At 40.0% G+C, this 23,109-nt stretch overlaps 3 protein-coding genes across 11 annotated transcripts; 1 reads left to right on the forward strand and 2 right to left on the reverse strand.

Moving 5' to 3' along the window:
- Positions 1-103: 103 nt before the first annotated feature.
- Positions 104-3,274, reverse strand: LOC103987207 (protein NRT1/ PTR FAMILY 4.4). 2 transcript variants are annotated; one of them, XM_018827217.2, is made up of 5 exons: positions 3,023-3,157; positions 2,554-2,771; positions 1,860-2,297; positions 1,418-1,524; positions 104-1,316 (listed from the first exon to the last, which is right to left on the reverse strand). In XM_018827217.2, exons 2-5 carry the CDS (start codon positions 2,749-2,751, stop codon positions 437-439), a joined length of 1,623 nt encoding a protein of 540 aa, XP_018682762.2. In that variant the 5' UTR covers positions 2,752-2,771; positions 3,023-3,157; the 3' UTR covers positions 104-436. The 2 variants fall into 2 exon arrangements, with proteins under 2 accessions (XP_018682762.2, XP_009403716.2); XM_009405441.3 differs by having other exon boundaries at positions 107-1,316; positions 3,018-3,274.
- A 2,344-nt stretch (positions 3,275-5,618) lies between these two features.
- LOC135586202 (uncharacterized) lies at positions 5,619-10,336 on the reverse strand. Of its 6 annotated transcripts, none has more exons than XR_010497138.1 (4): positions 10,033-10,333; positions 8,168-8,271; positions 6,001-6,179; positions 5,619-5,898 (listed from the first exon to the last, which is right to left on the reverse strand). XR_010497138.1 is itself a non-coding variant. In XM_065154143.1 (4 exons), the coding sequence occupies exons 1-4, from the start codon at positions 10,210-10,212 to the stop codon at positions 5,798-5,800; spliced, it is 477 nt and encodes a 158-aa protein (XP_065010215.1). In that variant the 5' UTR covers positions 10,213-10,336; the 3' UTR covers positions 5,619-5,797. The 6 variants fall into 6 exon arrangements, 2 of the variants coding, with proteins under 2 accessions (XP_065010215.1, XP_065010216.1); XR_010497139.1 differs by having other exon boundaries at positions 5,619-5,858; positions 5,943-6,179; XM_065154143.1 differs by having other exon boundaries at positions 5,619-5,858; positions 5,943-6,074; positions 10,033-10,336.
- Positions 10,337-15,143: 4,807 nt separating this feature from the next.
- On the forward strand, positions 15,144-22,735 carry LOC135641576 (auxin response factor 7-like). Of its 3 annotated transcripts, none has more exons than XM_065157034.1 (14): positions 15,144-15,320; positions 15,809-15,924; positions 16,301-16,396; positions 16,528-16,584; positions 16,942-17,097; positions 17,210-17,294; positions 18,149-18,239; positions 18,353-18,517; positions 18,991-19,110; positions 19,189-19,264; positions 19,505-19,643; positions 21,214-21,692; positions 21,860-22,050; positions 22,199-22,735. In XM_065157034.1, the coding sequence occupies exons 1-14, from the start codon at positions 15,284-15,286 to the stop codon at positions 22,356-22,358; spliced, it is 1,968 nt and encodes a 655-aa protein (XP_065013106.1). In that variant the 5' UTR covers positions 15,144-15,283; the 3' UTR covers positions 22,359-22,735. The 3 variants fall into 3 exon arrangements, with proteins under 3 accessions (XP_065013106.1, XP_065013107.1, XP_065013108.1); XM_065157035.1 differs by having other exon boundaries at positions 16,945-17,097; positions 22,199-22,592; XM_065157036.1 differs by having other exon boundaries at positions 15,818-15,924; positions 22,199-22,592.
- The last annotated feature ends 374 nt before the right edge of the window (positions 22,736-23,109 follow it).

Raw genomic sequence — 23,109 nt, forward strand, 5'->3', positions numbered from 1 at the left:
CTCCTTTGAAGCGGTAGTCCAGTTGATGGCAGTAGAAATGCTAGGATGCACTCTAAAAGATGATGGAAGTCAGAATACTGCAAGTTATTTTTGGGAATTGTTTGTTCTTTGCGCTGGGAATTATCTCTGGCTATAGATCAAATCTATGGATGGAAACAAGATAATGTTCGGCTGGTTATCTGCATGATATCAGTAATATGATTTCAAATAAAAAAGGAAGAGAAAGAGAAGAGAAGACAAGAAAAGAGAGCAGACTGTGTGTTTTCTTCGACGGTGAATGATTCAGATGGAACCTGACTTCCTTTTAGACAATCTTTGAGGTTTTCATGGTTCAGCACCAGCTAGATTTGGTGTGAAACATACTTGAGATGTTCATGGTTTAGATTAGTTCCAGTATAGGACTCGCGAGAAGGAAGCTTCATGTGGGATGGTGATGTCACAGTACGTCCTGATCAGCTCCGACATGCTTTGAAGAACTGACGCTGCGGTAGTCTTCTTCATGTGTTGTAACAGTTGATGCAGATGGAGTGTCGGAGTACCATTTGGCCCAGAAAAGATAGTGGAAGAAGTTAAGGAGGCTGAGAGCAGCCAGTAGCCAGTAGAAGAGGTCGAGTCTGTCCTTGTTGAGGTCGTTGTCGCTCAACCATCCACCATTTGATGAGTTTGATGTGATCTTGTTCACCGATGACACAAGGAGGGAGCTCAAGAAGAACCCAAACGAGTAAGAGCAGTAGGTCATGGCAGTCGAGAAGGACTGCATGCCAGCCGACGACTGCTTGTAGAAGAACTCGATGAGCCCCACTGCTGTGAACATCTCCGAGAGCCCAAAGATGAGGAACTGAGGGGCAATCCAGAAGATGGACAGCAGCTCGTTCGACCCAATGGCCGTCTCTCTTCTCTTCCTCTCGATCATGGCAGCTGCGACCATCGAGAAGGTGACGGTGAAGAGACCGACTCCGATCCGCTGCAGCGGAGAGATCCCAGGGTCTTTTCCGGTGAGCCGTCGAGCGAGAGGGACGACGCAGGTCTCGTAGATGGGCACCAGTACGATGAGCATCATGTAAGGGATGGCTTGGAGAGAAGCTGGTGGGACTTTGAAGGAGTCAGCGAGCTGGGCGTTCATGGAACTTCCCTGTTGGACCGAGAAGGTCTGGAGCTGGGCGAGGATCGTGTTGAAGATGATAGTGCATGCAAAGATGGGTATCACCGAAAGGATCACCTTCACCTGCTCGACTTCGGCAGGGGTGCATAGCCTCCACCGGCTCTCTTTCATGGCAGAACCATCATGAGATTTCATGCAGGCTTTGTTCAGAAATCTTACTCATGCAGAGGAACCAAAAATACAGTCATTCAACTCTTAAGGATTAGCTCTTTAAGAAGATATATATGATCAGATTGAATGATTAGCTATTCTAACCTGAACTTGTTGATGTGCATGAGGTTGTGGACACTTGGAGAAGGTACAAGATCACCAACGATGGAGGGGCAAACCTGCTTTCTCTTGGAAAAAGCTGCTACAAACACCTGCAAGAGAACATTCTACATGATGGTAAGAACATTCAAAGCTTACATACAGCTTTATTACATCTATTGCAGCAGATCAGTCCAATTGAAACACCATTGTTCTTATCTTAAAGGTTAATGTGTCTACAGTCACTGGATCAGCTTGCAAACGAAACTCTTTTTGCGATACACACATCAAACACAAGACTATGAATCTAAATCCAAAGGAAATTTCCTACTCTCTTCCACCAAAAGCAAATCATCAAGGAATAATTGCGATCATGATGAGCATCAAACACAGGACTGTAACACTTGATTAATCTGTGATCTCTGAAGAAGAGGTTGATGAAGCTTACTCTTGCAATGGGGTTAAAGATGCTGCCCTGCGAAGGCCTGTTCCTGTAGAGAAGAACACCAGAAACTAAGCTGATGAGCCCCATGGCCATGGCAGCTGCTGACACTCCGAAACCGACGTCCATCCCTGATCGCGTCTGGACCCAAACGAGAACGGTGAGAGCTATCAGCTCTCCCACACAGAAGCTGAAGTACGCTATGTTGAAATATGTGGAGAGCTTCTTCGACTGGTTCGGATCATCTTCTCTGAACTGGTCAGCACCATGGGATATCATGTTAGGTTTCAGGCAGCCACTCCCCAAGGCCACCAGATAGAGTGCAAGAAAGAACATGGTTGCCTTGAAGCCTTTGGCCTCCATGCAATGCGCTTCTGACATCATGTCGCATGGTGGTGGCCTCAGCTGTGGAAGATGTGCTTGCACCGATAGCAGTATGAAGCCCTGAACAAAACCAACGAAAACAGATTCAATGCAGGAAAAGCAATCTGTTAATGTTCTTTGCTGGACTGCATTCTCATATCTTCTTCGGTGGTATTATGATGGAAATCACATGCAAGTATATGGCTAGCAATTGGAAGAACACATTTAATCCTTGAAAATTGGTTTTCCTTGAATAGGTTATCGATCACAGAGTTTGTTCTTCTGTCCTGCTTCTCCAGTAGACATGGATTAATTGTCAGAGGAAAACAGAACTTACTGAGAGCTCGACAGATCCAAATATCAACATGGTCCAGAAGCTCCCCAAGTAAGAATCTGAGAGAAACCCACCAAGGAGAGACAAGATAAAAACGGTTCCTACGAAGTTGGTCACTATGTTTGCTGATTCTGACAGAGAAAAGTGCATCTCATTGAAGACATATGTTATGAGGTTGTTGCCAACAGCAGCAATTGCCATGATCTCAAATGCTTGAATGCCTGGAAGAGAATGAAAACAATGTTTAGATAATTCACACCAGTTCAATCTACCTTTGGCAAAACTTGTAGATTGTTGTTTGTGAATCTGAATCCTGCATATAACTTGATTATCTGTACTGTAATAGAACAAGAGAGCTAATCTATTTTGATCTGTGAAACTTGTATATAGTGGCCTCATGAGTCAAGAACATGTGATCATAGAGTAGAAATTTAGGATGCCAAGTCCAAGAGAGAGAGAGAGGGGACCTAACACAAAGACAGCAGCTCTCATGCCCCCATGCTTGTTGGGCTTGCAGGGATTGCCCCTCCAATCAAGGGAGACTTCAGTAAGCATGCAATCCCCTCTAAGATCCTGTCTTGTCTGAATGTCCATAAACTCTTTCTTCACACACACTCACGCAGCACTCTGTCTACCTCACTTTGCAGAGAATCTCTTCTCAAGCTCACAACCCAATTATACAAGCAGCTCTTCTTCTTCTTCCAAGATGACTGATGAATTCAAGGCATGTTGATTCACTTATTTATAACAGCACAGCACATGAGAGAGAGAGAGAGGGGGGTTGGTGTGATATGGATCCTCTATGGTGAGAGGATCAATGGGTTGTGAACAGTCACTGGCTAGTGGGGTAGTATGTTGGAGTTGGATTGTCAGAGTGCTATAATTTTACCAAGCAAAGTGAGAAGAACACCAAAAGCTGGTCTGCCACAGAACTAACTTGGAATCAAACTCCTTATATAAACCCTTTTCATGCTAAGTTCCAATACTGTAATTGTGCAAGGAACCCAAAATAATCCATGCTTATGCTGCTAAATCAGTTTCAAGGATGCATCATTTTGCCTAAAAATCTCCTTATATACACCAATGCTTATGCATCATATATATATATATATATATATATATATATATATATATATATATATATATATATATATATATATATATATATATGTGGACGGTGGGGCCCTCCATTCGGCAGCCGGGTTTGATATCGGAAGTCAGCGGGGGGCGCACGAGAGGAGAGTTTGAGTGGGTCCCACGCTAACCCACCACAATATTACTTGGGCGTAAGGAGAGGTGGACCAGCACGCAGGTGTACGGCAGAGATGGTCCGACCTTGAGATCGTGAGACAATGAGCGCCATCTGATCCGTTCCCAACAAGATCACGCGGAGGAGATCAAAGTGGACTTTTGAGTCGACGACGGACGACCGAATCAAAATTTCGACCAATTCTTTTAATTGAGGAATTTTGTGTGTCATGATTTGATGCTCAACTTTTACCTTAATGAGATTAGTCACAAGCCATTATGACTTAAAGACATGCTCGTTGATTAGTGCTCCGGTGATCGAATCCAATGGCCAAAGGATTGATGATATCACTGCGCAAACTTAGTGGTGTTTCAGCCTAATCTTCGTCGTGTAATGGCTTTAAGCCGATATGGTACTGAGGTTATGCCAACATCATCATTGCCATCGACATCCAAGTCAACCCCGGCTTGACTTTTAGCTGATATCTCAGCTACCATCGGCTTTGAGGGGGGCAGCAGCATCCCCACCCACCTAAGAAACAACAAACTGTGCCGACCAGCAGCAGCACCTTCCATTGCCTTGCTCGCCATGAATGCTCCCAAAGCCAATCGCCTCTGCATGTCTTGTTCGATCTGCTCTCTTTTTTTTGGTCCAAGTTCATGGAATCTTTTGCAGGCGCAATCGGGAAGATTTATTCTTTGAGAGGATCTAGGTCAAAAGGTGCATGTTCTTAGGCTTCGTGCATGCACCCCACCGAAGTGGAGCCTCAGCTTGAGGTTGCAGGTGTCGCGGATGAGTCAGCTACGTGACACCAGAACATGCTGAGATCCTCTTTGGGAGATCAGGCTATTGCCGACGCTGTCATTTCTGCAAACAGGAGATGTCTTTTTGCCAAACTTATCTGAAAGCTCAGCACTTCAGAGGAAAAGTTGAAAGAATCTACTTCTTCTGTAATCTAAATAACAATGATTCATCTTTTTTATCCAACTAGTGGTTCTACCAAAAGAAATAAAGCTACTTCGTGCAAATTTTGCGATCAAATGGTAGGTCAAATCATCAACAATCAATCTATCTATCTTCTTGGCAGGTCAGCTGAAAGATAGATCAATACCTGTCTTTCCTCCCTCTCCCTCCCGATCTCCACCTTCTTGCTGGTTGCTCGATTGACATGTCAAGCATCTACTAACTAAAAAACATGCATTTGAATCAGGCTCCACTGTGTCTTGTGCAACCTCATACTGTGTCATGGAACGGAGCTGACGGAGCTGGTTTTCAGTAGCAGATGGTATCTCTATCATCTACTTGATCTTCCATCAAGACATTCTCATCAACTTCAGCACATGTTATACAAACCTATATACATGAATTGATCAGTGATGAGATTAGATGTTGACAAGATCCTAACCAGCTAGGTGCAATAAGAGCTCCCGGATAGGCTTTGGAAAAAGGGGAGCTAATGAGACACTCAAGACCCACTAAGGTATGCTGTAAAGTCTAAAGAAGGCAACAAGCTGCCAAGGATTGTGGAGTTTAAACATGATAGACATGGAAAAGACGTTAGACATGTCAACACAATGAACTTCACACAATGTTGCACACAATAATACTTCACCAACAAGCGCATTAATATCTCAGTTCCACTGTGTTATTCACATATATATATATATATATATATATATATATATATATATATATATATATATATATATATATATATATATATATATATATATATATATATATATATATATATATATATATATATATATATATATATATATATATGTATATCATGAGGTGGCAAGTGAAAGAAAAAGCACACCACAAGTCAGTCACTTGGATCCATTTATCCTGATATGTTGGTCACTGCCACAAGTGAAGATAGAAGCTAAAGCTCCAATGCTAAATAACTGAGGCAAGTTTATAGAAATGTGAAACTCAGAGAGCAATTTTTATCCAGCAGTGGAATACTGTGCCCTGCAGCAGATCAAGTTCATATCATAAAGAAGTAGCTCCCAGCCACCAGAGGTTGGACTTGCAGTGATGGCATCTGCAGTAGCTACATTCATTGACAGGCAGTGCTGACTGTTCAGTGACAACTACAAGGAAGAAATCAGCAAACAAGCATGAGAGAAGAGTCTACCAGGGATGGTTATATTTCAGCCTGCAAAGATTGCAGTGACTTGATCTTCCACTCTCACCTGAACTGGTGCAGCGCTTTCTCATCAAAAGCAATGGCATACTGCTGTAAGCATGTCGTATCTTTTTCCTCCCACTGCAGAGAGATGAAACCTTTTCATCCAGAATCAAGCTTGCCACACCTCATTACTGGTGCAAATCACATACTGATGTCCCAAACTCCAGGAGTTCAGAACTAAAGCTAGAACCAGCAAAGGTAAGATAAATGATGGCCATCTTAAATCTCTCCCAACATCTCAAGACAGTGCAACGTCATCTAAACTTATGCTTCAATTCAGCAATAAGGACAAAAATGAATGCTTATGTTCAATTGATCAAATATCATACTTGATGCTTGAAGCATTATACTCTGAATGCAGTAACAAACAGCAGACTTATGGCAGTAAGGCATGAAAAACAGAACCAATGTATATTACAGAAGAGAGAAGACAACAAAACAGCAAATGAATATCTCATCAATTGTCAAGCATATACTGTCACAACGTGAAGCTTTATCAGCAAGTATAAATAACTTAGCTTTGGCACACAAATAGCACTAAACAAGCCTTAAATGCACAAATTCTCAGTGAGAATGAATTTTAATTGACAAATTAATTTTAATAGTATGCAAGTTCTAGCAATAAATGCATGCCAGCTGAAAAATGACAACGATGACATCTAAACTCTACTCACCATCACTTGCACTACATTAAATGTTTGTTACATCTATGTTGCATACACATAAAGAACCCAATATTTTTAAATGACATCATATAGCATATCTTCAATAATGATGCAATGTCGATCAAGTTGACCATTTATTTATTATCAAACTCGAAGTGGACAAATTTGGGATGGAGCAGCCACACCATAACACATAAAAAAGTATTCTATGTTCGCCTTCAAACACAGGAACTTCCTTCATGCTAAGAGACATTGTTTGTCTAAGATATTTCCCATTGAATTGCAGCTTATGAGCTTGCGTAAAATAATTCTCCAATTAGCAAACATTCACAGATGTATCACCTTCAGCCAGCATGATTGTGGTGGTACAGGGCAGTGACAGTAGGTAGACATGGTAGGGACAGTCACATTGACACATGACATGCCATAACCAGTGCACCATGTTTGTCCCTTCCCACCCAGCACAACCTACATACCTATCCTTGATTTGACATCCTAAACATACCAATTTGTACATATTTTTTATAAGGTTAAGTATTCCAGACGACCTATTTCTTTGGCATCTTCCAATGAATAGTTCTTCACATCAAGACCTCATTAGAAATTCATTCTTACTACACTACCCATATACAGTCTTATAAGAAGGTAGCAGGTATGCCACATCCATTGCCTTCAATGATTAGCATCTCTCTCCCTAGTGGAAAGTTTGGAGTTAAATCCCATCCTATGAAAAGTATGCATTTTCTCAACTCATGATGGATGATTCACTTTGGTAGGTTTGTGGGTTTAAATTGACTTGAATGTCTCTTGTAGCCTAATTGTGGTATAGGACAGCCTTGCGGGGCTTGTGGCCTATGTTGCTAGGTTTGGTGTCTCACCTTGAAAGAAGAAAGGTAAAGGTGGACCACCTTTTACCTGAGATCCACCCCACTCCCCCAAGTATCACCTCTTGATTCATTGATTCTTGTCGTTCTACAAGAAATCATCATTTTCCAGCAATTATTCTCACATATAGCTAGTAGTTCCAACAAACAACACAGTCTATCTTGACTTAACTCACACATCAACCAATATATATATGAGCCATCCTCAAGCAAGAAAGGTTTTAGGCTCGTTCCAATTTTCTACAGAATCTGACAAAAGGGCATGTTAACACTTAAAAGAAATGGAAAATATGATATCTTTTCTAGTTCCCAGACCTGATGCATCCTACAACACCACAAATTTTTGGTATAAAAGTATGATAATTAAGGGATGTTAAAGACAGCATCAAGACAAATAAAGGTCAAAGGTCAAAATATATATACAGATCAGGGGCATCAAGAATCAGACAGCAGCCAGACAACTTTAGCATGCAAAAAAAGGAAACTGTCACAATCTTTTATGGCTTAATTTAAAATAAAGAGTCTACAGCTGTCATACTTGTACGTATTGTTAACAAGTATCCAGAAGCAAAGTCTTGTCGGTCAACTCCTTTTTTTTCTTTTTCTTTGGAGGGAATGTTACCTTGTAAAATTATCAACAAAGTTTATTGTGATATTTGGTTTCCAATATGAAACCCAATCTACAGGGCCCTCATCCTTGGCTTCAACACGATTATCATTCTTCAACTGTAACAACAACATAAAGAAGTTGTGTGAAAACACCAAAATCTGTGAAGAGAGAAGGTACACAGGCGATCATGTTTTTTCAATGGCTAAAATATGCCTAGGGGACTAGCAAGATAATAAGAACAAAAGAATGCACCAAAACCATATAATGAAAATAATTCTATCAGCAAAATATAATAGATCGCTTATCGTACAAGGCCTAAATCATGCCAAACAAGGTATATTAGACACATGCCAAACAAGGGCATACTCATCACCAAAATCCTTAAGCTTCTCATTCTCAGAGAGATAAACCCACATGTCCTGGTAATTAGCAAAAGAAATTCCATTACACATTGTAAAGTAACAGAGATGACTTTATTATCACAAGATAGCAAATAATAGCACAAAATACCCCATAGAAGACCATGGCAAACTTGTATTTCACCCATATATTGTACTAGTAAATAGGAATATTGGCTAAAACAGATAGTGCAAATAAAAACCACTCCAGAATAATGTGCTGTGGATAGTATAATTAGAACACTTGTTTCCAGCACCCAAAAATCATGTACCATTGTTTATCCACATGTCAGATGTGTATCCAAAGTGTTGAAATGTACCAAGAAGCCAATAACTTATTTACTTCTCTTGAAGATTTTTTTCTATTTAAAAAAACTCATCTTCTGATATTTGCATTATGTGCTTGCCTGACATGAAAAGATAAAATGTATAGATTTGTTATTACAATTATATTTCCCCATAAAACACCTTTATTCTTTTGTCTCCTTGCCAAGTGAGACACCCAAAAGTACACGTCAACTGGGTTCATGTCCATAACACAAAATTGCTGACTGACAAAGTCAGTTCTCAAAGGCACAGATCCAGAAAGGCAACACCACATGCTAAACAACACTATGAGTGCAGTATAGCTAAACATGAGCTAGCATATGGTGGCATACAACTACACAATCTGTATGAAAGGATACAGTTTTCTCCAGAATATTCTGAAGAGCTTGGTCAAAATCAAGTACTTCCATATGTTCATTTCACTAATGAACAGTGTATGTTGCACTTGAACTGATCCTATGAACTGAGTTTGTGTTTTGCAAACTGTAAAAACAATCTTCTTACTCTCTTGTTTTTTTGTAAGTCCTAGCTGGTACTTATGGTTTTATTGTTAGTGTTGTTGTATGGGGTCCTTGACCAAGATCCAGAGTAGCATTGAATCCGAATGCTCAAAGGTCCAAGGTTCATGAAAATATAGCTGGCCTCTGTTGCAAGTTAAATGCACAATTGCAAAAGAACAATCAACCTCAAATTAGATCATGCCTCTTTTATTAGGTGCCCTCTCCTCCAGTTCAATTGTGAAACCATCCCTTTACATAATCCTATAGTTGAATCAAGTCAGATAAAGCATGAGACTGCCAAAACTCAATGGAAGTAGCTGATTTAGTATAACAATCTTTATCAAGAAAATGAGGGGGTCATCAAGTGCACATGTATAATAGATAACCTCATATCATTTTTTTATTCTTGACCAATTCCTTCAAAGAACATACTGGTATGTGTATCCTGGGAAAGTCTATTCAATCTGGAATCACAATTCACAAGGGTTTCGCCTTTCTCGCTATTCCTTCACTATTACCATCAAGCATTCAGAAAAGCAAATTAATATTATCTTTTTCAACTCGCACACGTGTGATAAAGATCCGACACGGTGCCAAATCTTGCGCAAGGAGCTCAAAAAAAGCTAGGGTTAGGGACAAATATGAGACGAACCAACGAGTCGCCCTTGTGGAAGAGATTGGAGATGAGCTGGAACGGCTCCGCGGGCCTCTTGGGGCCAAAGAACTTCATGGCGAAGTACGAGAGCAGCGCCATCAGCAAGATCCCCGCCACCGTCTGCCCGAACCCCGGCTGCTGCTGCCGCTGCGCATTCCGCCCGTCTCGCCGCGGCATCTGCCACCATCGGCCGGCCCACCGGTTGTGCCATCACTGCCCGCCCGTGGAGTCCCGATCCCACGACGAGGTGCAATAGAGGAGACGGACACCAGAAAGCGAAAAAATAGCAATAGTTGTTATCGCCGTTCTACGATCGAAGGTAATTTTTCCCGTCGATGAAGTCTTACCCAACTTTCATACCCTCCTTTCCATTAGCTCATACATAGGCCCACATGTGGGTCCTCGATATCCTTTTCTATTTTTACAATCGTTAACGCGGGGTGCACTAAGTAAGAGTAACTGTTCGCCCATGGAAATCTGTTGCGCGTCGTATAATTCTACATAGATAATGGACCCATAAATGGGCCAACAGATGCGGGCCAATCCCATTTTTGGGCCCAAATAAAATCTTAGTTTCAACTGTTGACTGCACCTATTACATTATATTTAAATTAGAAATAAAGTTAGAAAAACAAAATAATTTGTATTATTAGTTTTAATTAATAAATATTTCAAATAATATTTTACTTTAAAGTTCAACTAATTGTATCATGAAAACACCTATTTGGGTTGGATTGAATCAAATTTTTATTTAAAATATTTAATTTAAATTTCAAATAAGTGTGCTGTAAAAATATAATGACAGAAACTATTCATTCATCTAAGAACAATAATAGATTGTAGTGAAATAATATATAATAGATTTTACTCAAATATCATATCCTTACCACTCAAAAATTTTATTTTGACTCTGTAAGGGATCTATAAACATAAAACTTTCATCATCCAATGATATCATCTATAGGTTCAAAAGAAATAGCCAAAAAAATTTCTTGAATTTCTATTTTACTTTTATGCTAATATCCAATATTATGCACTTGTGTTGGATTTTCTTATTATTAATATAATAAATTCAGTTGAAGGTTTAAGTTGTTGATCTCTTGACACTACCTATTAATGCACCTCCATAGTCTTATAACATATTGTTCTAAGAAAACCAAATTCTACTCTCCTTTAATATTCTCAATCCTTTGGAAACCACCTTGGAACAGATGAGCTCAATGCCAAGTCCAGCATCCAATTGAGCCAAGCTATGCTACTGCAACTGATGCTATCCACTGATCCACACAAACACACACAGAACACAGCCCAATATCTTACTATGCTCATCCTTGTGATAATACAAATGCTTCAGTGTCTGAAGCTGCTGTACCTGTGGTTGGAAGGTTCCCCCAATCAACAAGTGCAATTACAGACTTTGTTCTGAAGAACCTTTCTTCCATACAGCTCCCCATATAGAACTCATTTCTTTACACCCACCTACAGTACTCAATCAAAGGGTAACCTGGACTATAGATGCAGTGTATGGGCTGGTCTAAAGAGAGAGAAAGAACTGGTATTTTAATATCTGCAAAGAAGTTAAACCTAAGTTCATCATGCACATGAACAAGGTACAAAGCATGCTATTTTAGCTGTGGACTTTGTGTTTAGGTCACATCTCCAATGTGAACATCCTTTCCTTCATGTCATGCCATTGTGTATCAATACTGAAACAAGCATCTATTGAATTGTCCAAGACCAACTGGGCATTGACCACCATAAAGGTGGCCACTTTTATGCTGAAAGCTTCATGTCTGATCCCCACCTTTCTAGGTGGTGAAAGATGTGAAGGTAGCTTCATTATTTATTTTTACCTTTATTTTATAAAATAGGCCTATTTCATGTTATGCATATTGTTCAGAGATACTGAGACCTGCAGTTCATGTTGTTCATATTATTTTATGAGATAGGGCTATTTCATGTGATGCCAAGGAAGATGTGGGCACAAGGAGGGTGATGTTGATCTAGTGTAGCTCTTAGGGACCATGTTCTGTGTTGATTTCTGTATCCATTTCTTGGGAGGAGGGATCTATAAATGCACAGTTAACTACTTCAATCAATGAAAGGAACAAGCACAAAGAGGCCAACACCACCACAGAGACCAGCATTGCGCATTAAAATCATCCCTGCAACAGTACTGGGAAACAATGGTCCTCTGAATCATGGATAATTAATTAGCTGCTGCACTGCTCATGATCTGTATCTATCAATCTTTGAGAGATGTGCAAGAATTTGATGGAAGACATGGAAATCTGTGCATGAGTCTGCAGGCAAAGGGAGCCTCCTCTGCTCTGTGTTGTACTGGAAGTAGGTAGGAGCTGAAACCCCCCCACCTAATGCATGATTACACCAAAAGGCCTCAATAAATTCACATAAACTCTGCAAAAAATAAATGATTAGCTGACCAATTTATCAAAAAAAATAAAAGAAGGAAAAAAAAAAACAGAGAGGACAGATTCTGGTGAGAAGTAGTCTGTGAGGCTTCTACCAAAATTCATGCCAAGTCTTTAATTCTTGAGAACATGATTCTTAAAACTGATAGAGTACTTCTTCTGCTTGAGTTTGTATAAAGAACATGTCATGCACATTTTCCACTGCAATCTTAAAGGTCTAAGGGGGTGATGTCATATGAACAAGATGCAGAGGATAAGGAACATGAAATGGACATGAGACCAATAAGTCCAACCAAGTCCCGGTCACCAAAACACCAAATTCCAAGCAGGTGGCCAAGGACTTGGATGCCACTACATCACCCATCCCTTTCCACCCCATAAATGTGTGCAAGAGGGAGGAAGCCAATTGGAATATTGTTCCCTGGCAGATGCCACCAGTTCTGACCTTCCCCACACTGTCCCCTCTCCTTCTAGCCTGTTCCTCAATGCCACACAAAGATTTGTCAAGCACCCTTAGAGAATAGGAATCCACTTTCCATGCCTTGCCTTTTGTTTCATTTACTTGGCTTTTGACAAGGACTTGATGACTACTTTTCTTGCACCTTTATATCCTCCAACAACAGTCTCTTCTTTTTTCTTTTTAGGTGCAATCAATAACACAAGCTGGTCAATCCAAATTGTTGCATACTCTATTTGTCCTTATTCATAGGGAAGCCATGAAGGATCATTATAGATGATCTACCTAATTTTTGATATTTGTGTTATTATTAATGGATAATATTATTATAAGGATGCTTCCCATATAATTTGCATCCCAATCCTACACCCACCCAAACCTAAAGAGGTATAATAAAAGCCATTTCCCCAAAGTTGAATGGTTAATAAATGCTGAGGCTCACTGCTGAACAACAACACTTTGTTTAGTACAATAATGGAGGCACTGAGAAACAGAGCAAAATGTACTTTTCCCGCACACCCATCCCTTCCTGCTGACCTACCCGTTCTTTAATTGGGGAAATTGGGCGGGGCCTACCTGAATGGGACATCGGAAGCAGGCGCTTTGATTGCCGGTAGACTGGGTGGCACCCGGGGGCCAACGTGTCGTGGACACGTGGCGCAAGTAATCAGTGTGCGAGAATATTTATACACCGTTGGATTTACGGATCGGAGATGAACGGAGGAGATCCCTTTCCGCAAAGAGATTTTGCCTGCGGAATAGAGGACGCCGCGTCACGCCTTTTGACGCTCCCCGTCATGCATGCCGTCAAGCCGTCGGCTGTCTCCCGTTGCGGGGAACGGAAGCCATCGCTCTCGAGGAAGACCGTGTCGGAGCCGGCCCATCCACTTCCCAAATTACCATCGTAACCCTATCTGCAAGATTCATTCTCGACCTTCTGATCACAATCGTCGTCCCTAAACATTAATTAAAAATATTTTAATTAGTAATTTAACCTATTTTTATTAATTGCTATTAAAATTATAGGGACCCAATTGAAGCCGCTCCTTTGGTGGCTCGTCGGAATGACGCCGTCGAAAACAGGATAATTTGACGTTACAGTGGAGAATGAGCCGTTGGATCTGTAAGCCCGCGACGGTATCGACGGCGCTGCGACGCGCGTACCGGCTTTGTTTCCTCTGTTCCTCCGGGACGTTGTAAAGTCGGTGAGACAAAAGCAATCAGATGTGATGCGCATAAATTGGAGTGATCGGACCGTCGGAATGAGATAAGTAAGTGGAACCGCAGGAACAGGGGAATCGCGGTGGCGCGAGATGGAGGAGTCGAGATCGGAGACAAAAACAAAAACAAAACTTCGCGTTGCTGCGGGAGTTGCGTGTTTGGTCTCCGTTTCTTCCGGAGTCTTTAGGCGATAGGGGCGTCAAATTGCCGTCAGACTTTAGCTCTCTCTCTCGACGATCCGGGCGGCGTCTCAGAATCGCTGCGGAAGGAGCTTTGCTTCGTTTGGGAGTGGTGGATTTTGGAGGGTTTCGACGGATTAATGATTGTTCCGCGATGGAATTATGAGTCTTTTTGAGGTTTTGGCGGCTTTCTCAGGGGAGCTTTTGTCTAATGGTTAAAGAACGAGGAGGCCTTGTTGATTTTATCCCGATTTTTTTGGTTGTTGAGATCGGGATTTTTTGGGTCTGTCTCTTAAGAATTTGCATTGACGCGAATCCGTCGAAGTCAGTGGAATTTGGTCAAGCAAAGAGTCGTCGTTCCATATCTGAATCGGTGGAGTTAAGTTCTTCGATTTGAATTCGTGGTCGTGACTAAGAATTAGCACCGAAAGGCGGCGCCTTTCTGGTAGAAGAACGCTTTTGTTAGAGCCGGAGAGAGGGGCGCCTATACGCTACCCGTGGCCATCAAGTGACGGAGCCCCGTCCGTTTCAAGGGACCGGAGGAGTAGGGATTGATGCAGCTGCGGGCCACTAGGGTTTCTTTTTTGCGCGAGACAAACTCTGATGGCTGCTAGGAATCACAGATAGGGTTCAGTTGCTATCTTAGGCATAGCACTATCTCCGAAGTAATCGAGGCCGTCTTGTCATTTTGCTAGGGGCTTTGTAGGGTGGTGGTACTTGGAGTTGCTTTGGAGTTGGTGAGGTGATCAGGTTGGCCTTTCACGAGCACTCGAACTTTGTTCGCAGGCTTACAAGAAGAAGCGGTCTTCAAGTTTTTCGATTTTCCTCTTGTGAGAAGCCTTTGCGGGGTTGATTTAGCAGAGGCCAGGGCGAGCTAGTTGTGTCTTGCCACCATATTCTGTAAGGTTTGTTTCTTTTTGGCTGATTGAGCTGCTCAAGGGAAATTCCAGCCTATTATCATGGCGATGGGGCCTCCAAATTGTTCAGTAGGTCTAGGTTAGTTTTTATTTTCTAATCTTTCCAGTCTTTCTAACACTCCTTGAAAATTTTCATTTAGAACATATGATTCTGTAGTGATAAAGCAAAAGGTTGTTGACGCTTATGCATAATATTTCCAATACCTTTTGTTCTGTATTCCTTTCATTTCTTATTTTATTTGATTTGGACTATGTCTAAACCCATGTTTTAGAAGTTTCGTGGTGATGAACTGTTCCATTTGTTTGATCTCGCCTCGTTCATTCATGCGCTTCTGCGGTCTTGTTCTTTTACCATTCGCTCTTTCTGCATGTGCTTGTATTGATTTCCATATCGATTTCTAAGGGGTCTTGTGGATTCTGTTGGGACGTGCTTTTGCCCTGATTACATTTATTGATTTGGTTATATTGTCAAAATTAACACCTTTCGAGTTATAACAGTTCAATTTTACGACCTCTTGGTTTGGAGAGCTCCGATAATGGGTTATGCTATTGATCATCGTTTTTCAGGGTCCTCAGGTGATGGTTTGTCTAAGGAACTATGGCATGCATGTGCTGGACCTCTCGTTACTGTGCCTTGTCAAGGAGAACGGGTTTATTACTTTCCTCAGGGTCACATGGAACAGGTGATTATTAGTTTTTCATGTGATAATTTTTCCAAAATATATATTTTCTTCTGCCTCATCTTGCAAAGATTTATTATTATGCATGTCTAGGTGATGTTCTTTTTCCCCATGTCTTCTCTTGCACCATAAGAACCTATGAACTGTGGACCTGTTAGCCAATTGTTGGGTCTTTGAGCTGGCTTCTCCAATCTCAATAGGGCATTTACCATTAAGGGCAGCTAATATGGCAATCCCAGACCGGTTCAGGACATAGTCACACTGTTTTATGTTGATTGTTGCATATGGCTCATTAGCTATTATGTTCACGGGCTAGTTCCTACAAGACAGAACAAATTGACGTAGATTTTCACGTCTGCTTCTCTTTCTGTTTTGTTAGCTTGAAGCACCATCAGACCAGGAGAATGAGCAGAAGATGCCATTGTTTAATCTACCCTCAAAGATCCTATGCAAGGTGATTCATGTTGACTTGCACGTAAGTTCCTACCACTGTTATCCTTTTTTCCCTTTTAAATTTAATCCAATTATCGTTTTGGCCCTTTTTCATATTTGATGCAGTAATCGAAGAAATCATGTTATTTTCTCCATTATATTCTCATGTTGTAGGCTGAACCAGATACAGATGAAGTTTATGCACAGATCACACTGCTTCCCGAGATAAATGTAAGTTATTCTAAGTTGAATACTTTGCTCCATTATAAACTTGTGCTGCTCACTACATGCTCTATCAATTACTTCGGATGCTCTCTTTTTTCTGCATTATGATCACTTTTAAAGCCAGATTGAATTCCTAGTCAGGTAATCTAATTTTGCATGAGCAGTATGTGCTTCGATGTGCCTGTTAAATCACTAGTGACAATACATAATCAATTGAGTTTTTTCATTTTCTAATGTGTCTGCAACCTCTGAGCTACTATAAAGTTCAACTACTTATTTCAGATGGATGTATCTCTTCCATTTGTTTCTACTTTATTCGACATGCTTCTTTTATTTACACTGGCCTCCTTGCTCTACTTTTAGCAGCAAGGTGAGGTTACCACCCCAGATCCACCTCTTCCTGAGGCAGAAAGGTGTACTGTCCATTCTTTTTGTAAGATTCTGACAGCTTCAGACACCAGCACCCATGGTGGGTTCTCAGTTCTTAGGCGACATGCAGATGAGTGCCTTCCTCCGTTGGTATGTCACTAATATGATTTTTTTTCTGTTCAGTATTTCACGATATGCACTTTTTTTCTCTTTATTTTTCCTCCAACTTTCTCAAGATATTATCAAGTTCTTCTTTGTGCAGGATATGTCCCAGAATCCACCTTCACAAGAATTGGTTGCCAAAGATCTTCATGGAAATGAGTGGCATTTTCGTCATATATTTCGAGGTTACATGTATTCTGCTTTCTTAGTTGATAGGCTTATTTGGTTTAATCTTATAGTGGTTTCGAGCATGGTATCAAATCTTGATCGCACCGATGTGACACACTCCTATTTACTGGTTTGATCGAGGATTAGTACCAAAACATATAGCTCGGTAGTGGTACAGTGTCATTTATTTTATTTTTTAATATTTTATTCAATGATATTGAAAGGTACAAGACAATCAATTGTCTGTTAAGCAGGTGACACACTAGTTTGGGAGGTTACTGAAACCGAGGACTATAACTCGGTTCATTAGATAGGTTGATTTAAATTAGGATTGGTCGGTCTTGAGCTACTTTCAGTTGATTTCTCAGCTTATTTTTGTACGAGACATGAAATCATTAGAAATCAACCAAATCCAACTGCAGTGATAATATGAAAAAGGTGGAAACATAGATAGGATAGGAAGGGGGGCCAATAGATGGCAAAGTGTTCTGGCCTGATTTGGCTGCTGCTTGTAAATAACAGGATAGAGAAGAGGAGGAAAGTTAAAAAGGAAAACCTAGATTTGTTGGTTACTATGAGCAAATATTTTGGCCAATAGCTTAGCAATTCCAAATGGATTTAGATTTGTTTTTCACTCTGTTAAAAAGCCTGAGATTTTCTTTTCAACCATCTAATTTTGATTTAGAATTTATCTTTTTTTTTCTCACATCCTGTGCTACAAACAGAGCCTTAATATTTTCACTATTGAGAATTCTTTTAATGCCCATGATCAATATAATCACATATACATTTCCTAACCATATGTTACAAATTTTTCATGGAGGATGAACATTGATATTAAATGGATATTGTTGCTTCTCATGCTTTTCAGGGCATCCTAAGCGCCATCTTCTCACAACCGGATGGAGTGTCTTTGTTAGTGCAAAGCAATTAGTAGCTGGTGATGCATTTATCTTTTTGAGGTTAGATATTTTTCTTCTGCTGAACTCTGGCATTTTATACTGTGTCTTTGGTCAATAATTAGTTGTTTTTTCCTGTTTACTTGGGCATAAGCATTTTCTATGATACATGGCAGAGGCGAGAATGGTGAATTGCGAGTTGGTGTGAGGAGGCTTATGAAACAACAAAATAACATGCCATCATCTGTCATATCTAGTCATAGCATGCATGTTGGAGTTCTAGCTACTGCTGCTCACGCTTTCTCTACAGGGACTCGCTTTTCTGTTTTCTACAAACCCAGGTTTGATTTTTATTTTAAGCCATTGTCATTGCCGTTGCCATTGCCATTGCTTTCTATCATTTTCTGGTAATATTGCTACTAATGATATCCCTGTCTTCGTTATCACACTATTTCATACCCACGCATACGCACAATTGTAAACATTTATATATTTTAAGCTTGCAATCATGTCATTGGTGTTTGTCTACATTTGATTAAATAGGACGCAAAGTTCCAGTATGACATATTAAGATGCTCGGGGTGTCACTTTTGTATCCAATGGTAGTTGGAAATGATATTTAATGTTCTAGTTTTTATTAGAAACTCTAATTGAATATTCGGGCACATAAAGTTTGCTAATTCCGAATTAACCATTTTATGGTTCCATTCCTTTATCTAGTTTGTTCTTAAAAAAATTATGTAAACCAGGAATTTTTTTTGATGTATTTTCCAATTTATTTTTCCTAATACATAATAGAATGTTCATTTTTCAGAACAAATCGATCTGAGTTTGTCATCAGTGTTAACAAGTATCTTGAAGCCAAGAATAAAAAAATTTCCATGGGGATGAGGTTTAAGATGAGATTTGAAGGCGATGAGGCTCCGGAGAAAAGGTATGTTATTTTCTTGTTAATGATCTTACTGTCATCAATGTATCTTTCATAAGCAATGTTTCCTTTACAATTTTCCAGATTCAGTGGTACTATAATTGGCATGGGTGACACTAAGACTTCCATATGGGCAGATTCAGAATGGAGATCCTTAAAGGTAAAAATTCATTTCTATTGAGTGCTAAAAGCATGCTGCTAATCAGAAGTTTGTAGCCAACTTCATAAATACTAAGGAACAATGGCTTTGTTCCCATTTTTTTATCAGAAGTATATACTAAACTTCAAGCCTTCCCTAGATTGTCATGATAATTCAAAATCTAATCTTTACCTTAACAGCATGTTTTTTTTTCCATACTGCTGTTTTTGTGTTCACAAACTGTCTGGCTTTCATATCTAGGTACGGTGGGATGAACATTCGTCCATCATGCGGCCAGATAAAGTTTCACCATGGGAATTGGTGCCACTTGTAGCAGCTACTCATCTAACCTCTCAACCAGTTCAGAGAAGCAAACGTGCACGACCACCAGGTTCACCTGGTAGGGCATGCAATCTTCGTTGTTTGATTTTGATGTTTCTGATCATTATTGTTGTATTTTCTTTGGAAAATAATTGTTTTTCCCTAGACTAGATTGCTTTTTGTCTTTGTCTTTGAACAACTTGTGCTTTATATAAACAATTATGTTCTCCTATACCAGTCCTGAGCAGACATAGTATTTAGTATTAAAAGGTCATGAAGGCATGATGATTATGAATATTTTGATTTTTCTCAAAAAGAGATCGGTGCATACTACTGTTTATTGTGTACTTGTACCTTGGCAGGTAATGATTGCACTGCATGCACAATACACAAGAATAGATTGTTGTGGTTATATGATTATATCATTGTCACAGTTCGATATCCAGAACTCATGGCATTTTTGTGTACAACTGATATCTATAATATTGACTTTTTTGGTTGTTATCATGCTTTGCAATACCGTACCATACCGCTCGGTGCGAGCGGTACATACTAGTCCGATAGAGGACTAGTACGGGTGGTACATCAGTATACCTTAGTGTACCGTGTGTCGGTACGTTCGGTGTGTACTATACCAATAGTTGATCGGTATACCGGTATGGTACGGTATTCAGAACCTTGTCTAGTTTGTGGTGGTCTGTGTTATACAAACTAGGCAAGGTTTGTGGTAGTGTTGATACAAATCAACTATCACATATGGTTTGTGGTGGTCTGTGTTATACAAGTTTGTTCTTGCTGATAAATTCTCTACCCTACTTCGAGATGCAATGAGTCTTTTGTGAAAGTATTTTTAGACAGTGGCGGTTCAGGGTAGTGGTGCAAGGAGATGTAATAACGCAACTTCATCAAACACAATGAGAAAGGCCGTGGTTGCTCTTAGTGTGGCTTGTGACATTGCCTTCGATAAAGTTCAGTGAAAGGAGAATGTCCTTGTAGCTGTAGTAATACAAAACAACTATCACATATGGTTTGTGGTGGTCTGTGCTATACAAGTATGTTCTTGCTGATAAAATCTCTACCCTGCTTTGAGATTCAATGAGTCTTTTGTGAAAGTATTTTTAGACAGTGGCAGTTCAGGGTAGTGGTGCAAGACATTGTTGTAATAAGACAAGACTTAAGACAATGTGCTATACAAGAGATGTAATAAGACAACTTCATCGAACACAATAAGAAAGGATGTAGTTTTTTTCAGTGTGACTTGTGACATTGCCCTTGATGAAGTTCAATGTTAGGAGAATGTCCTTATAGATGCAGCCAACCATGAATATCTAGGACTTATGATTTCTTATTTGTGTTTTTGCTTTTGTTTCTTGATTCTGTGACAGTGTGTATTTGGAGAGACTTCTATTAAAACAGTGCTTCGGCTGCATATGATTTAAGATATCCTAATTAAGTAGAAGCATCGACAATATCTAGGGTTCGGAAGCAATGCTACTATCAACATCAATAAAACTTCATTTAGGTTCTACCATTGCTATTATTACGTAGAAACAAAATCCACCAACAAAGGAACCATTCTGCAACTATATCTTACTTGCCTGTTCAATTATTTTATTTCTTCAATCACTCATATTTGCTTCTCATTGCAGAATTATGGAAATCCCCAGAGGAAACTACACAAAATTACTCAGTTTCTGAGACACAGTCCTCTTCATTCTCAGCAGCATCAAAGTTTGACACCATTGGTTTTAGTGCAAAAACTGGAACATCAACTGTCACCAACAGTCCCATCTACCGGCCAATTAGGACATCAGCTCAAACTAAATCCTTCTTGACAAGCATTAATGAGGGACCAAATGAAACAAAGAAGGAGGCGACCATGGGCTGCAGGCTCTTTGGGATCCAACTAATCGAGAGTGCTGCAACAGAAGAAATTTCACCAGTGGTTACGATTTCTAGCATTGCAGAGGACCAACCGTTGACATCTTTGATTGTGGATTCTGATAGGCAATCTCAGCCATCAAATGTCAACAGGTCTGATAACCCGGCAATTAGCAGTGAAGTTGATAAGTCGTGCTTGAAGTCACCACAAGAGACATATAGCCGCCAAACAAGGAGCTGCACCAAGGTTACTAAAACTTCTCTGTTTTTGCTTTGCTGCCCTCCATTAAATAGGACTATATCAGCAATTTATATATTGAATTTAGATAACTCTAGCTAGAAATTTTGACGGCCGATATAATTTATGTGATGGAGGAGAAATACACGAGTGACCAAACCCCTCCTTTTCTGCAGGTTCATATGCAAGGGTTTGCAGTTGGGAGGGCAGTGGACTTGACGAGACTAAATGGATATGATGAGCTTTTGCACAAACTGGAAGAGATGTTCAGCATTGAAAGAGAACTTACTGGTGCAGTAAATAAGTGGGTAATTGTCTACACAGATGATGAGGATGACATTATGTTGGTTGGCGATGACCCATGGAAGTAATGTTCCAAAATCCTTCTTTATTGTGCTAAATGATGAGAAAGTTATTGAAGAATTAAATCTTATCTGTCAAACATTTTACTGACAATAGGTCAATTTGGTCATTTGGTGTCACAATAATTTAAATTTCGTTCTTTTTAACTGCAGTGAATTCTGCAGCATTGTGAGGAAGATACATATATACACGTGCGAGGAGGCCAAGAGGCTGTCTCCCAAGATTAAGCTTCCAGTCATCCGTGGTGATATCAACTTCAGAGTGAAGAAAGCTTCGTCTGGTGCGGATGACTATAAAAACCACCCTCATTAACCATCTTGCGTTGCTAATCAGGATTGCTGGCAATTTGACACCAAGCTTCTCACCAAGTTGGAGCACTGTCGAATATAGATTTGGCTGCTGGCTCATCATGTGTTCAATCTGTTCCTGGTCTGTGTAACCCTTGCCTAGGCTGGTTTTCATTGATTGAAATGTTGTTTGCATCTCCAATGGCCACCACAGAAGATGGATGCTGATGGTGTCTTAAATAGTTATTGACATGGCCTTTTTTTTTAAGGCCAGTCCTAACAGCTCATTCCAAGATCACTTTAACCAGTAGTGAAAAGGAAATGGGCTTTTGACTATCATTTGCTGAGATAGGAACATGCATTTCTTCACCTCACTGTCTATGCAGCTGCTCTTCTGTCCAACACTCAGAGTTGTTTTTGTTGGGACTCTATTTATCCTCTCCTGTGTTAGAACTTCTGTGTGTTTCATCACTTTCTATTATTGTCACTAGAAATTATGTAAATATAAGTTAAATTATTTTTCATCTTTGTTCCCCTTGTTTGCTGCTACTCGATGGTTTTCTGCCTCAATTCTTTGTACAAGAAATTGACTCTAACTTACACCTAAATGTAGAGAAAAGGTGGCAAATCTTTCAATTGTCAACGTAATTTAGCATTGTCATTTTTTATGAACAACTCTCTCAGATGGTTGAGTTATTTTTTCCTTTAGGGGTTCTTATAGCATGTAGAATTTTGGGTATGGGTCCTCATTTTTAGAATCATATGTTTCATTGAAT

This window comes from Musa acuminata, chromosome BXJ3-6 (assembly GCF_036884655.1).
Source record: "Musa acuminata AAA Group cultivar baxijiao chromosome BXJ3-6, Cavendish_Baxijiao_AAA, whole genome shotgun sequence".
NCBI lineage: Eukaryota > Viridiplantae > Streptophyta > Magnoliopsida > Zingiberales > Musaceae > Musa > Musa acuminata.

Excerpts from the sequence above, each read along its gene's own strand:
- LOC135641576 (XM_065157034.1), top strand. The coding sequence starts at position 15,284 with ATGGCGATGGGGCCTCCAAATTGTTCAGTAGGTCTAG. Across the intron at positions 18,240-18,352 it reads GATGCATTTATCTTTTTGAG|AGGCGAGAATGGTGAATTGC; the intron begins GTTAGATATTTT and ends GATACATGGCAG. Across the intron at positions 21,693-21,859 it reads AAACAAGGAGCTGCACCAAG|GTTCATATGCAAGGGTTTGC; the intron begins GTTACTAAAACT and ends CCTTTTCTGCAG.
- LOC103987207 (XM_009405441.3), bottom strand. The coding sequence starts at position 3,144 with ATGGACATTCAGACAAGACAGGATCTTAGAGGGGATTGCATGCTTACT. Across the intron at positions 2,298-2,553 it reads TTGGATCTGTCGAGCTCTCA|GGCTTCATACTGCTATCGGT; the intron begins GTAAGTTCTGTT and ends GGTTTTGTTCAG. Across the intron at positions 1,525-1,859 it reads TCTTTAACCCCATTGCAAGA|GTGTTTGTAGCAGCTTTTTC; the intron begins GTAAGCTTCATC and ends GTTCTCTTGCAG.
- LOC135586202 (XM_065154143.1), bottom strand. The coding sequence starts at position 10,212 with ATGCCGCGGCGAGACGGGCGGAATGCGCAGCGGCAGCAGCAGCCGGGG. Across the intron at positions 8,272-10,032 it reads TCCACAAGGGCGACTCGTTG|TTGAAGAATGATAATCGTGT; the intron begins GTTCGTCTCATA and ends TTGTTGTTACAG. Across the intron at positions 6,075-8,167 it reads TTTGTTGATAATTTTACAAG|TGGGAGGAAAAAGATACGAC; the intron begins GTAACATTCCCT and ends ATCTCTCTGCAG.